This window comes from Lacerta agilis, chromosome 10 (genome assembly GCF_009819535.1).
Source record: "Lacerta agilis isolate rLacAgi1 chromosome 10, rLacAgi1.pri, whole genome shotgun sequence".
Taxonomy (NCBI): domain Eukaryota; kingdom Metazoa; phylum Chordata; class Lepidosauria; order Squamata; family Lacertidae; genus Lacerta; species Lacerta agilis.
In genome coordinates, this window is record NC_046321.1 from 63,257,170 (window position 1) to 63,271,683 (window position 14,514).

Genomic DNA, 14,514 nt, shown 5'->3' on the forward strand with positions numbered 1-14,514 from the left:
CTTGGCAATTCCCTCTTTGATAAACAATCCAAGGCTGTCCTTTGCCTACAGTAGCTCCCCTCTGAATACCTTATTCTTATCCATTCACTTGTACTGTGCTGTATTCTTATTTAGACAAATTTGATGAATGATCTTCCCAAGGGCCAATAACAGTGCTAGCCAATCAGCTCATCTTTCATAATTTGTGAAGGAGAACCCCTTCCTCTCTTCCTGTTCAAGTTCGAATTTTATGCAAAGGGAAAGCGAAAATGTTCCAATTCCATGCGCTGGACTATAAATTCCAACAAATTTAATTTTTTTAATGGAGAGGAGAGACCATTTATGCAAATAGTTTGCAATATGAATATTAAAGGAGAAACAAAAACTTGTTTTTTTGTGGCTGCATGCTCTTTGCAGTCTCTCTTGTGAATCAACTTAAAAGAAAAACCCTAGGAAACACACCCTCTTTATATGAGAAGCTTCTCACAACTACGTGGTCTTTGTTAGGAGTTACAGCCTGCCCTTCCCAAGGCATTGGGCTGAGTAATACTAATTTATCTTACACACTGATGCCAGGAAACTATAGGCCAGGGACCTGCCTTGGGTAAACTAGCGGGAAGCATGATCAAGGATAGAATTGCAAGGCATAGGGAAGCACAAGCCTTTCCCTGCAAGAATTAGCATTGCTTCTGTAGAGGACTCTTGCGCCCTACTCATTTTCTGGAGTTCTGGGAGATGCACCCCCAAAAATGTCTCTTTGTTTGACATTGTAAGTTTCTTTTTGGCTCATAGAGGAAGAAGTTTTCATAGTTCAGTGGCACATGCTCGTTCTCCCTCTGCAAAATTGTGCCATCCTAGATCTCTCTGGCTGCTCAGTACGCAGCCGTCTAAAGTATACTCAAATCACCTATGTGTGAAAATCTAAGTGATGGGGAATAGGGTTGCCTTTTTTTCATGGCTGGTCACTATGAACACCGCATTTGGGCCATTCCATTGTCACGGGTGGGACACTTTGACCATGTTTTTTGGTATTCACACATGTGTAACAATGTAAATATACATAAAAATTAACAACCAAAATTTAAACTATGTTCTTAATAAGATACTGAACATTTTACTAATGTTTTATTATTTTTATGGATATTTTTGACAATTTTATTAAATGTTAAAGGTGTTGTCACGGGTGGGACAAAAAAAGGACATGGAGCTTGAGATAAGTTTGATTTATGGAAAAACTCTGTGAGTTGGGAGGTGACTCAATGATAAACTCAGCATATCTGTTTAAATCAATGTTTATTGGTTACAACTATGCAATCAGGAATTAAGTTTAAGAAATTTAATGATACAAAATTAAGGAAAAAATGCTGTCACGGGTGGGACAATCATCAGAAAACTTTTAATTTGAACACTTCTGTGAAGACTACGTGGGTGGACTTTTGAAAAGAAGGTCCAAAAAATAAACTTCTTTTGTCTTTAGCTTTTTAAAAAATGGTTAGACTGCACGTTTGGAATCTTCCTCACCAAAGTCCAGCGCTCATCTAGCATTCTTATCAGGCTCATTTTTCACGGAATGGCCCATTTCTAAAAATATTATTTGCTCGGTTTGGTTGTATGTCCAGAGATGTGTCTTTGGGACCAGAAGATGGGTGGGTGATTTAATAGGCTGATATACCCCTTTTTAAAGTTTTCCTAACCCCCCTTTTGATGGCTTGGAGGGAGATGCCCTTAGAAATCCCTGGACGTCCTTAGCAAACGTACTAGAGAGGACCACTGTAAACCCTAGTTTAAGTAATTGAACAGTATTTTATTTTATTGTAAATTCATGCTCATGAGGAACGTGGAGTGTGTAATACTAGTCAAGAGAATTCAATAGAAGAAAGACTGTTGATCATTCAAATGGACATGTTTGCATTTGCATGTCTATTTCGATACCATAATTTGGCATTTATTTGGCTGATTGGCGGGTCTTTAGTCCATTGTATTCTGTCTCATTGCTTATTTCTCTGAACTTCTAATGGAATGCAGTTTTATTTGAACCCCAAACCAAATGTGCACTGGCCTTAACATTCATAGATGGCATTGGTATTGCCTTTTGCTGCTGCTACTGAAATAAGGCTATCATGTATTTTTTTTTAAGTCCCCTAGTTATCTAACATATTGTCACAAGCTGCTAGGTAGGACTTTTGGAACTGCCTAACAAGCCGCTAAAATCTAGAAATGCATGCATACCCTCAGTGTCTGCTGAGCAATAGGGACAGCCAGATGGGAGTGCAGGATCTGTTGAGTCTGCTGCCAGTAGTTAAAAATAAGCTGATAAATCATGGAAATTCTAATACTCATTTAAAAAGCCAAAGCAATTTCACATATGATACTATCCGTTTCCACTCTACATAAAGTGTCTGGGAGGGGAGAGAAGGTTGGATTTTTGTGTGTCCACATTAGAAAGTTGATCTAACAACAAAACACATTGGAACTTGTCCATTTTTAAAGGGCCGTATGCCCATTCTCACAGGAGATGCTAACATAAACCCTGCATTTTACATTCTGTTTGCTAATTACTGGTGGTGAGGTCAACTCTAGCATTACATCTATCTTCCTCAACAGCTGCGATTCCACTTTAGATGCCCATCTGTCTCCTTGGAGACTCTGCAGTGCAGGTTATTGGCCATGGCTCCACCCACATTGGTCACTGGCCACGCCCACTTCTGCCTCTGTCATGTGCTCACCAGAACGTTGCCAAGGAGCAGGCAAGACAGTGTTCCCCATCCCTGCTTTAGACACTATTGCCGTATAAAAATAATATCCCCCTGGAATCATTTGTACGCGGATTAAAAAGCAAACACACACACCTGACTTTTTCATTTTAGTTTGAAAAGCAATATTCAAAAATATATAAACCGTGTTCTCCCTGGCACCTACATAAAGAGCTTACCTTTTAAACTGTTATTTTGCCACTGGAAAGCACTGGATGTAATTAAATGTAGCCTGCAGTGAAACAAAACACAAGACCCTCTTCAAAACTGTGGTGGTGTTTATTGATTATGTGATCATCACACTATATCATATACACAATAGCATAAATGTACAGGCATTATACATATATAAAATCTGATTCAAAACACCACAAACAGAAATAAAGGGTGGATTGAGGTGATTGGGAACTTGACTGTTCCTCTGCTGACATTTTTTTACTACTGCAAATGATATCTTTTGCTCAGAGTCTCACATTTGGCAGTCACGTTGCTATAGAAATAGTGTGTACGGCTCTTCCTCAGTTCAGTCCCGCGAGGCCTGCGATACAGAATTATTAAATCTTTTGCAGCCCTATGTTACGGCTTACAGATATTTATGGGGTAACTTCCAAGGTCTTTTGTCTTCAAGATGCTTTTTCCAAACCTGCCTTTGGGGCCTCGGTGATTAGAAAAACCCTGTCCACATTAGTATTAAGAGCTTTGTTTTGGGACCTCGTAGCAGATGAACTGCACAGTAATATTCTCTGTGTAGCTCTACATTTCAAAGGGGCTTGAGAATAAATGTTTTTCGTTGTTTTAATCAAACTACTCCTGGAGGTGGTGTTGTGTGCTGTATAAAAAGGAGGGCTGAAATCAGTGTGTCATAGTAAGGGTTGGTATTTTTCATATATAAATAACCCTGTTCAGCACTTGCAAGTAGTCTTCTAATGCACAGGTGGAATGTCATTTTAATTTTACATTTTAAACCTTGCCCAGGATGTAATGGTAGCTGTTGGTTATCTGTATTTATTGATCTGTCATAATGCTCACCAGAGGGTCTATTTATCAAGCATGCTCTCCACAACAGTCACGACCCAAGTAGTCACTTGGGACAAAATGGAAGTACTTATCCCCAGGTTTTTCCCCCCCACACAGTGCTAAGTAATCTGAGTTTTGCTGCTTGTGTTCATGGAGAGGACGACAACCAAGATGATCAAGGGGGACAGGAAGCCAAGCCTTATGAGGAACGGTTGAGAGAATTGGATATGTTTAGCCTGAGAAACAGGAAACTGGGAAGAAGATAAGATGGCCATCTACAAATATCTAAAGCAGAGCTTTCCAAACTTTTCATGCTGGCGACACACTTTTTAGACATGCATCATTTTGTGACACAGTAATTCAGTTATACTAGCAAACCGGAGGTCAAACTAACCCCTTTCCAGCTCGCCTACACACTGCAGCCGACACACTAACGTGTCACGACACACAGTTTGGAAAGCTCTGATCTAAAGAGCTACCACATGGAAGATAGATTGAGCTTGTTCCCTCCTGCTCCAGAGGATAGAACCTGAAGCAATGGATTGAAGTTACAAGAAAGGACAGTATGAGCTGTTCGACAGTAGAACAGATTCCCATGAGAGGTGGTGAACTCTCCTTCCTTGGAGGTTTTTAAGCAGAGGTTGGATGGCTATCCGTTATGCATGATCTAGCTGAGATTTCTGCATTTGCAGGGGTTGGACTTGATAACATTTGAAGTCCCTCCCAACTCTACAACCCTCCCAACTCTATGATTCTATTTCAATTCCCAGTAGTAAATTTCCACAACTGGCTGGAGGGAGTTAAAAAAGCTAGAAGGCTTTTGATTTTTCTCCTGATTGGAAGCTACTTGTAGTGTTCAAGTCTCCTTACTTTGCAGCTGGTTCTCTTCTTTCCCCATCCCCTTGAAGGGGGCGGGGGCAGTCGTATCTTGCTTCCTGGTCTTATTGAGAAAGCTCTCTGGACTCAGTGAGTAACGGGATTGTCTGGTGAGCCCTGTTCACACCGCTGATGTAATTTCCCCCAGAAAGGGTATCCATCTTTGTCATTTGCAGCAGAAACAGCAGCAGAGTCTTGTGACACCTTAAAAGAATTAACACATCTATTATGGCATAATCTTTGGTGGGCCACAATCTGCTTCATCAGGTGGTTTGCCTCTTTTGTACCCTACCTGAGAAAGGGGGTGGGGTGGCATTTCACACTTAATCTGATCATCTGGACTATCCCATCCCACCTGCTTAAGGGATGGATCCCAAAATATGATGTGTTAGACAAGTAAGTTCTGGAGGATTCCTGCTTTGTTGCAGATGGGTAGTACAAGAAGCAACTTTCTACAACTAAAGAAGAAGTGGAGACCACTGTGAATATCTGCATTGTCAATCTACGTTGCTTAGTGTTCCAGTAGACCAGCGATAGGAACCACCCGCCTGTTTGAAGAGGACTGATAGATAGAAACTCACTAGTAATATTAGGTTTTCCTTTCAAATATAGATTAATTGCAAAAGACCGACAGCAAGCTTGCGATTTTTCTAAATGAGCAGATAAATACGTTTTGTCTAAAAATAGGATACTTGTTCTGTCTTAATGTTGAAGAAATAATTTGAAATGAAACTTTTAGATTGCAGCTGTAATGTCATTGCTTGTTATTACAGATGACACAGTATGCCAGGTTTTTGGCTGGTTCTGAGGAATTCATTGATTCTTTGGTAGTAATTGACAGGAACACTCAGTTATAGTTTAGAGCAGTGGCATCAGGATAGATTAATGTGAACAAGTAGGTTCACATTTCTGTCACTACCAGCCGTTTTTGCCTTCAGGAATAATCTTATAATCCTGTGACTAGGCAGCAGTACGCTAAATTTGGAGCCTGTATTGTTGGTATGAGCATCTGCAGATGCATGTGATACAATGCATGCAGCAGATGTAGTGCTTCTGGTTTTCTTGGAACCTCCAGCTGGAAACTTATTGGGCAAAACCGTCAACATTGCATAATGTTGCATAATGCAGAAATGTGTAACTTTGATCCCTTGTTCCTATGGCTTTCATTTGTTCTGTGATTTATCAGAATAGAGAGAATTTTAGTTAGTCTCGCAAGTGAGTATTCAACAGTGAATTAGGAACCTCTCTATCATTGCCACACATTGCATATCTGTGGAGCACATTTGGATTATAGTTGGGAGTCATTTGAGATTATAGTCAGTGAGCTAGAGGAGACTTGTAGTCCACTCTTGGGGTCATCTGCTGGTTGTAAGCCATCAAAGTGTTGTCATACCTGAAAAGATCACCTTACCCCCTACAACAGGGGTAGGCAACCTAAGGCCCATGGGCCACAAGGCCCACAGGGGGCATTTAACCGGCCCACGAGCCACCCCCGAACCGAGCCACCCGCTCGGCGAGTCCCCGCGCGCTGTGCAGCACGGCGCAGGGACTCACTTCCGTGGTGCCAGAAATAGCTGGTGCACGAGCAATCCGGCCCACGGAGGGATCTCCACTGGAGTGAACCGACCCAGGTGAGGTAAACCTTGCCAACTCCTGCCCTACATACCTAAATTATATCTATGTTTGATGGGAGATGGCGACCTGCAGATACCGTCCCAAGAAACACCTACCCTTTGGAACTCCCACTCCTTGCATGGCAAATAAATGCCTTCGCCATTGGCTTTTGGGCACATGCTAAAGACGTTTCCTTTCTTCCCTGGATCTAAATTGATTTTATGTACGGGTTGCTGTGTTAAACTGTTCTTATATTTATAGTTATTGCTTTTTGAAAAGGTTGGGCATCTGATTCAGTCAATCAAGGTGCATTATGTAGCATTATGCAGACATAAGCTTCTGTGTAAGCATTTTCTGTTGTGGGAAACAAGATACTGGACTAGAAAGGCCCTGATCCACCAGTCTCTTTTTGCATTCTTACAGTGAAATACAGTGATATGAACTCATTCAACTATAAAATAGGATAATAGTCCAGTCTGTAAAAAGAGAAGGATAAAAATGTACAAAGTAGAATAATATTGGGTGGTCATAAGCATAAATCAAAAGATGTGTGAATACTATCCTTAATAACCTCTAAGTGCACATAAGTGTCTCAAGACAACTTAACGTATTTTTCGCTCCATAGGGTGCAGCGGACCATAGGGCGCACCTCGTTTTTAGAGGAGGAAACAAGAAAAAAATATTTTTCTGGTTTTCGTCCTCTAAAAGCCCTGTTTTTTTGAGGATCAGCTCAAAGTTTTGCAGCTTTTTTGCAAAGGGGGAAAAGCAAAAAGGAAAAGCCCTGTTTTTATGGGGTTCAACTCACATTTCTGCAGCTTCTTAAGGAAAGGGAGCCGTTTCTACAGTTTCCAGACAGATAATCTAATCAGCCAGTCACATGTTGCTGGGGAAACAAACAATCTCCCTCTGCAGCACATTCAACAATGGGCAAGGGGGCGGGGCCGAAAGGGAGCCAGGGACTCTTATCTTATCTCCCGATCTCTTGCTGATCAGCTGCTGAGCGGGGTCCTTTCAACACCCCCTTTTCTCTTTGTAAAAAAAAAAAAAAAAGCACAATCTGCTTTTGGCCCCTGGGCAATTTGGCTCCAGGGACCATCATTTGCTCCATAAGATGCACAGATATTTCCCCTTACTTTTTAGGAGGAAAAAGGTGCGTCTTATGGAGCGAAAAATACATAATTGGCAGCAGTAAAAGGGAGCATGGCCATGGAAAGAAGCAAAACATCGCCTGTAGAGCAGAAGATTCAAGGAAGAGGACATCTAGAAGCACACAAATAAGATCGCACCTGTGTGTGTGTGTGTGCATGTTGAAACCACATTTATATATGCACTTGTGTGTACAGCTGGTGAAAGGGAGAACTCATTGTGTTGCTCTGAGGGAAATGGGGCACCAGACTCGGCAAAAAGCCTCCCGTGCTCTTGAAATACACTTAATAGGTCACAAGAGGCTAGTGCCCTTCGTCCTGTATTGCTCTTTAAAAGAGAAGGAGTTTGATTGAAACGATTTCCACTGAGCTGAAAAGTTAATCGGATGCAGTCCATTACTCATCTTGTCAGCTGCTTCCACTATAGCGGATTGTATTACAAGATGATAATCTGTCTGTTACTTGAGTTCACAGACAGCATTACAAATGCTTCTCCCTCGCCTGCCCGCCCAATCGCTGTTTGTGTGACTTAACGTTCTTCATGTGTGTGTAATTTTCACCTGGCTCCCAAGCTTAATGAAATAATTCCCTCTTGGAAATAAGGCGTGTGCCAGCGATGGTGTGTTTTTGGTGCATGCTAAAACCCTTTTTGCCCATCCATGCTCTCACTGATGAGTGCTGTTGGCCAAGTAGTGCCTTGCTGGTTACAGTCAATACGCCAAATCCTTAGATTGTGTTTTTATACTGCTTGGATGGACCAATGGCCTGAACTCAGTTTAAGGCAGCTTCTGGTGGTCCTTCCATGGGAGGCATGAAGAGTACAGTACCCCTGGTTGTAAATTTGGGGCATTTCTGACTTACCTCTCTCGTCCTCTTTTTCTCACAGGATGGCCTGTCAGATATTTTGTGCACATTTTGGACGGCAGTGACTCGGACTCTTGCCTCCCAGTTTCAGAAGGCAACCGACTGTAAGTATTGATTCTTTTCTTTTCTACACTTATCCTGAAAATAAGTTAATTCTGTAGAATTCACCACTGCTGCTGCCCCCCCTACTACCCAGCCAAATAGTGCTCAATAAAATACCAATGTGGGTTGGTAGGAATCAACCCTTCCCCCCAAAATACATACATACATACATACATACATACGTGTGTGTGTGTGTGTGTGTGTGTGTGTGTGTGTAACTGTCTCCTGCAATTCCTTCATAGCAATATATCCAGTCCTTTGGTCCAGCGTGGGGGAGGAATACCTGTCTTCAGAGCTTTTGACAACCTCCCATGCGCTAGCAAAAGCAGGAAGTGGCTTTTTCACTAGCATGCAGGGAAGATGTGGCCAGAGTATGTAGCTTTTCACAAACTGAGTTTAAAAAACAAATACCTGTGGAAATGTAATAGGGAGGGAGGAGGTGGTGGTTCTGTGGTGTTTTAGCTGTAAGCCACCTTGAGCTTCAGGGGGAAAGGTGGGATATAAATAAATATAGTGATAATAATAAGAACAACAGTAATACAGTGGTACCTCTGGTTGCGAACAGGATCCGTTCCAGAGCCCTGTTCACAACCTGAAAGGTCCGCAACCTGAAGCGCCGTGGCTGCGCATGTGCGCGGCACGATTCAGCGCTTCTGCGCATGTGCGTGATGTCATTTTGCGTGCCTGCGCATGTGCAAATTGCTGAATCCAGAAGTGCCCGTTCCGGTACTTCTGGGTTTGGTGCGTTCGTATCCCGCAACGAATGCAACCTGAAGCAATCGTAACCAGAGGTACGACTGTACTAATAGGCTGCCTTTTTTGCTAGCTTGCTTGGAAACCTGCACAAAATAATGCAGGTAGGGAAGAGTTGCATTGCTGATCTACTAGGTGCCCATGATACCCATGCAACAGTAACCCACAGAGCAGTCATGATGTCACTAGGTGGAAAGAGAAAACGTATTTTTTCAATGTTAAAATGCCGCAGTTTCAGTGCTCAGGAAATCACGTTTCCTGCAACAGAAGCTGTACCTTGAGGAAATTGGATTTTGCACAGTCCTGAGTACCAGCTATGCTACTTTGAAGAAATGCCCAGGACACACTGCAATTACCGGTACTGAATAATGGCAATTTACTCCCTCCCCCCACGCGCCTCCTTTTCTAGGGAGTCTTCTCTTCTCATGAGGTGGCCAAAGTACTGGAGCCTCAACTTCAGGATCTGTCCTTCTAGTGAGCACTCAGGGCTGATTTCTTTGAGAATGGATAGGTTTGATCTTCTTGCAGTCCATGGGACTCTCAAGAGTCTCCTCCAGCACCATAATTCAAAAGCATCAATTCTACGGCGATCAGCCTTCTTTATGGTATGTGTGGTATGTGCAATTAAAAAAAAAATTCTCTTGGAAAGTGAGTGATAAATATTTGCCATTGAATACGTATCAGTATTTCTGAACACCCATTTAGAGACCATTGCTCACATGTCAAGAATCATAGAACATTAGAAAAGTGTGAGAGCTGATGTGGTGTAACTAGGGGGATACGGGATCAAAACAATACTCGGACATGCAGCACTCAGTGCGACTTTCCCCCCAGTTACTTCACCATTACTTTCTGCCACAGAGGTTGCCAGCCTTTTGCCCATGCATGCCATGGTGCCGTGAAGGCTTTCATTGGCTAAGTTCCCCAGACTCTGAACTTTCATTAAAATAAAGAAGTCTCTAGAAAGAAAGTTATGAGGCAAAATGCTCAGGTACCTTGAAATGAGAGCGAGTGTCATATGGCCACCATGTGTATTTTTCATGGTATTAAAGAACTCTGTTGTTATTAGACAGCAGCACCGTCAGTCTATGCAGTATTGTGTGAGCTCCACAATCGGGACATTCCTGAGGTAAGCACAAGGTTGTCATGGGTGGTTGTCTCAACCATGGGTGGTTGCTATGACACTTTCCCCATGGCAGCCATTTTGTGACTGCATTCTCCCAAAATTTGAAACATGGCCCAAAAAAGTTTGCCAACCTCTGACCTACTGTGTAGGCTGTCCTGAAATCCTTTGGAGAAGAACAGGACAAAAAGGCAACCTGGAAAGGTGTGGGTTTTTTTGTTTGTTTTTTAGTATTGCTCCTTTGATCCACATTAGTCAAAGAATATCAAAGCCAGTGTGATGTTGTGATTAAGAGCGGTAGACTCGTAATCTGGTGAACTGGGTTCGCGTCTCCGCTCCTCCACATGCAGCTGCTGGGTGACCTTGGGCTAGTCACACTTCTTTGAAGTCTCTCAGCCCCACTCATCTTGCAGAGTGTTTTTTTGTGGGGGGAGGAAGGGAAAGGAGAACGTTAGCCGCTTTGAGACTCCTTTGGGTAGTGATAAAGCGGGATATCAAATCCAAACTCCTCTTCTTCTTCTTCTTCTTCTTCTGCTTCTGCTTCAACGGATACTGATAGTTTTGTGAATTTACTAGCATTTTTCCTTTGTGCTTATGGATAAATCTTAACTTTGTAACCATCTTTGAAGTTTCTAGCCACTCTTTCAAAAATGGTGAAAGTTACCTATTGCTCTATTTGTACGCAGTTGTTTTGTATAGTTGCTAAGTAACCAAGTGATCTAATTTAATTTGAGTGACTGCCTAATACTGTCAAATATACTTCGCCATTACTATTAAAAAAAAAATACACTGTCAGGCTGGAAAACAATTGGAATATCAGAGGACTCCTCATAGCTGCTGGGTTCCGGACTCAGGCTGCATCAGTTTCCTACTCAGGGTCAAACTACATGTCATGAGGGAGATGTGTGAATTTTTCGATATCAATAACAGCCACAGGGCCTCCAATCTAAATTGGGGCCATGGGTGTGGGTGTTAACCTCCCCTCACAAAAAAACCCCCACCACAGTTCTCAGAAATTACTCCCCACCCCAGAAATTCTGCCTGTAAAGTGTTCCTGCCAGGACAAATAGCAAATTCAGGGAGTGAGAGATTTTTAGGATTGGGACAGTGAACTCATAACTTTCTGTGGTTCCAATTATTATTTCCCCCCCCCTCCCAATGTGGCTGTAAAATCATAAGAAGAGCTTGCTGGATGAGGCAGATGACCCATCTAGTCCAGCATCCTGTTCTCACAGTGGCTAAAATGTTGTTTGTGGGGAAAGAGGAAGCAGGATTTGAATGCAAAGCCACTCCTCTGCTTTCCAGCAACTGGTATTCAGAAGCATTAGCACCTCCAACTTTGGAGCCAGAGCATAACCAACATGGCTAGGGGTGATTGATAGACCCCCTTCATGAATTAGTCCAATCCTCCGTTAAAGGGTTGTAAGGTAAATTATAAAGAAACGTAAAAACCGTCTTACTTGGCCCTCAGATGTTTCAGGCCTAAGCTGTTCCTGTACATCCTATATCTTTTGCAATAATATTTTGTTTCCTTGTTACTCTCTCACTTTTTGAGTATTTTAACTTGTTTATTATACATGTATCCAGTGAAGCTTCTAGGCTCTTTTTAGTCATTTTAAGAGCATTTAGTCACCAACAAACCCAGTGTGCATGAATACAGACAAGCCCTCTTTCAGACACTCCTAACTTTAGCGTGGGGTTGGCAGAAGCCAAATCTAAAAGGTATGAAATCAAAACATTGGAAATAAATCTATGGGGTTTAGCAATATAAGTAGCTCTATTCAAAATCAGAAAAATACAACAAATTGTACACCGGCCTCTCTTGTGAAGAGAGGTACATGTCTATATATACTGATTATTGATATTTTAAATAATATGTGGAAATTCTGCTGGTGTCTGAGAAGGGACACAGTGTTTAATTTGCAGGAAAAAAACCTATCTAGAAATCCTTCCATCTGATTTCAGATACTTTTCCTCTTAGCTCTTTGTGTTGGGTCTCTATAGTTACTCAGTAGTGGGAGAACTGCTCTCATTTGCTCAGGGACACTTTAATATTTTCTTGTGTTTCAGAGTTGAATCTTTTTATTGAAAATAGATCCTTCGTCAAATTATGCCCTGAGAGAAGGTAGTGATACTGGCCTAGTTACCACAAAATGCTAAACTATGGTTTATTCAACTATAGTTTATTAAACCATGACTTAGTGGTATGTGGGAACTCTGCCCAATGACTTCACTGTTTTGTTTACTGGCAACAAACTCTGATCTGAAGTCATGGCATGTTGTTGGCTTTCAGACTTCGGTTTGTTTAACGTGTGTCAAGCACTCTTCCTTAACCACATTTTGTTTGATTACCACCCTCTCCCCAGGACACTTACCAAGTTGCAAGGTACAAGGCAAAAAAAGAAAAGCAAGCTTTAGAGAAACAAGCCATTTTTAATCATCTGTGAGATGATCATTGTTAACACATGGTTTGTTAAACAAACTATGGCTTAGCATTATATGCAAGCCATCCAATAGTTAGAAGACTAGAAGTTTTAATTACCTTTGCTAATGTTAATGAAAATTATTTCTCAATGAGAGATTGGTAACTATTTTATAAAGAAGCAGATTTAACACTAAAGAAGGAATGAAGATCAGGATGGAACATTGTATTAGGACTGCAAAAAACAACAACTCTGAATAGTGTTTTGTAAGGCAATCCTGTAAGGTTTAGAGGGAACACCCAATTCCTCTTGAAAATAATTCTGAGATGAAATTTCACCCATACAGGTCTTGTAATAAAGACTGCATTTATTTAAATATTATGTGTCCGTATTATGTTGAATTTGAATGACAAGAATTGTTGGTATTACAGAAACTGATATGTTTCAAGTAATATTTATGGGTTTGTTTGGGTTTTTTTTTTGTCTTGCAGCTTCCATGTTTTTGAAACAAGCTTTTGAAGGCGAATACCCTAAATTACTGAGGCTCTATAATGATTTCTGGAAGCGTATTCAACAATATAGCAACAATATTCAAAGAAATTTCATTACAAATGGCACTGCTGAACACTTTGCAGAACTTCAACAGATAGAAGATGATACACAGGACATTTTCATGCAAAAGAAACAGGATTATGAGTATGTATATTGTGTGTATATAATTAGAAAATAGAAAATTCTAGACTCTGAAGCTTTGTATTCCCTACAATTTAGAGCATTTTGTTTTAACATTTTAATTAACAACAATGTGCTATTTCATTCTACCAATTGGGGCATTATTTTTTTACAGTGTACATGATTTTTAGCCACAGTTAATGATTTGCTGTGAACAAGTAAATGATTTACCTTGAATGCTCAATACCACAATGCATTGAGGAAACAAATCATGAGCATGGCTTAGCATTATGTCAGAACTGGGGATTGTTTCACGTCCATTGAATCTCACTCAGTCTATAGCCAAAGTTTGTTGTTGGCTCACTGATCGTGGCTTGTTAGAGCGAAACAAACCACGATGCGTGGCTCGGACTTAACACTAAGCTAGGGATTTTTGTTTGTTTCTGCTTGTGTGGTAGCAAGCAGGAGCACAACAGCCCTGCTCAGCACATTCATGGCAAACCATTAACTGAGATATATTGTGATGTGCCAACTAGGCCACTGAGTCTGCTCCTGCTGGCATGTACTGTACAGTGTCAGTTGGCTTGGACAGAAGTAGACAAACGTTAAATGGGTTTCTGATCTCCTACCTCTCTAGTTTGTGAGATATTTCGTATGCGAGGCTCTGAATCAGTGGGCTGTCTCTGACACACACTATACCTGCAGTTCTCAAACTGTGTCATACTAAGGCTCCCCAAAGCAACATCTCTTTGGGTCTGAATGTGTCCACGGGCCTGACTGTGTCAAACGTTGATCTCATTCCAGAGGGGGGACCATTTAGACCATTGTAGATATTGGAGCAGAGTTGGGGAACCCGTGGCCTTTCAGATGTTGTTGAACGTCAACTCCCATTACCCCGATCATTGATCATACTGACTGATACTAATGGGAGTTCCAGAACATCTGGAGGGCTGCAGGTTCTCTGCATTAGTGTCCCCAGAGAATTAAAAAAACTTTATAAAAATTATGATAGAGATTGCAATGCTATATTGTTTTCTGCCTCGTTGCCCGTGCAAGACACCCACTGGAGTCTTGGGAAATCTCTAAAATTCCTGACAACAGTTTGCTGTTAAACAGTGCTTCCTGAAAGTACAGGTTGAGGGGTCCTTATGGGTGGGTCAGTAATAAAAGACAGGGGGTAATGTATTCAATGG

At 41.5% G+C, this 14,514-nt stretch overlaps 1 protein-coding gene across 3 annotated transcripts in view; it reads left to right on the top strand.

Moving 5' to 3' along the window:
• Nucleotides 1-14,514, top strand: part of COG5 (component of oligomeric golgi complex 5) — a 151,280-nt gene that overhangs the window by 96,774 nt on the left and 39,992 nt on the right. For all 3 annotated transcript variants that reach the window (XM_033161710.1, XM_033161712.1, XM_033161713.1), the window contains exons 11-12: nt 8,271-8,352; nt 13,141-13,345. In XM_033161710.1, coding sequence (XP_033017601.1) covers nt 8,271-8,352; nt 13,141-13,345 — 287 coding nt within the window. The remainder of the gene's footprint in view (nt 1-8,270; nt 8,353-13,140; nt 13,346-14,514) is intronic.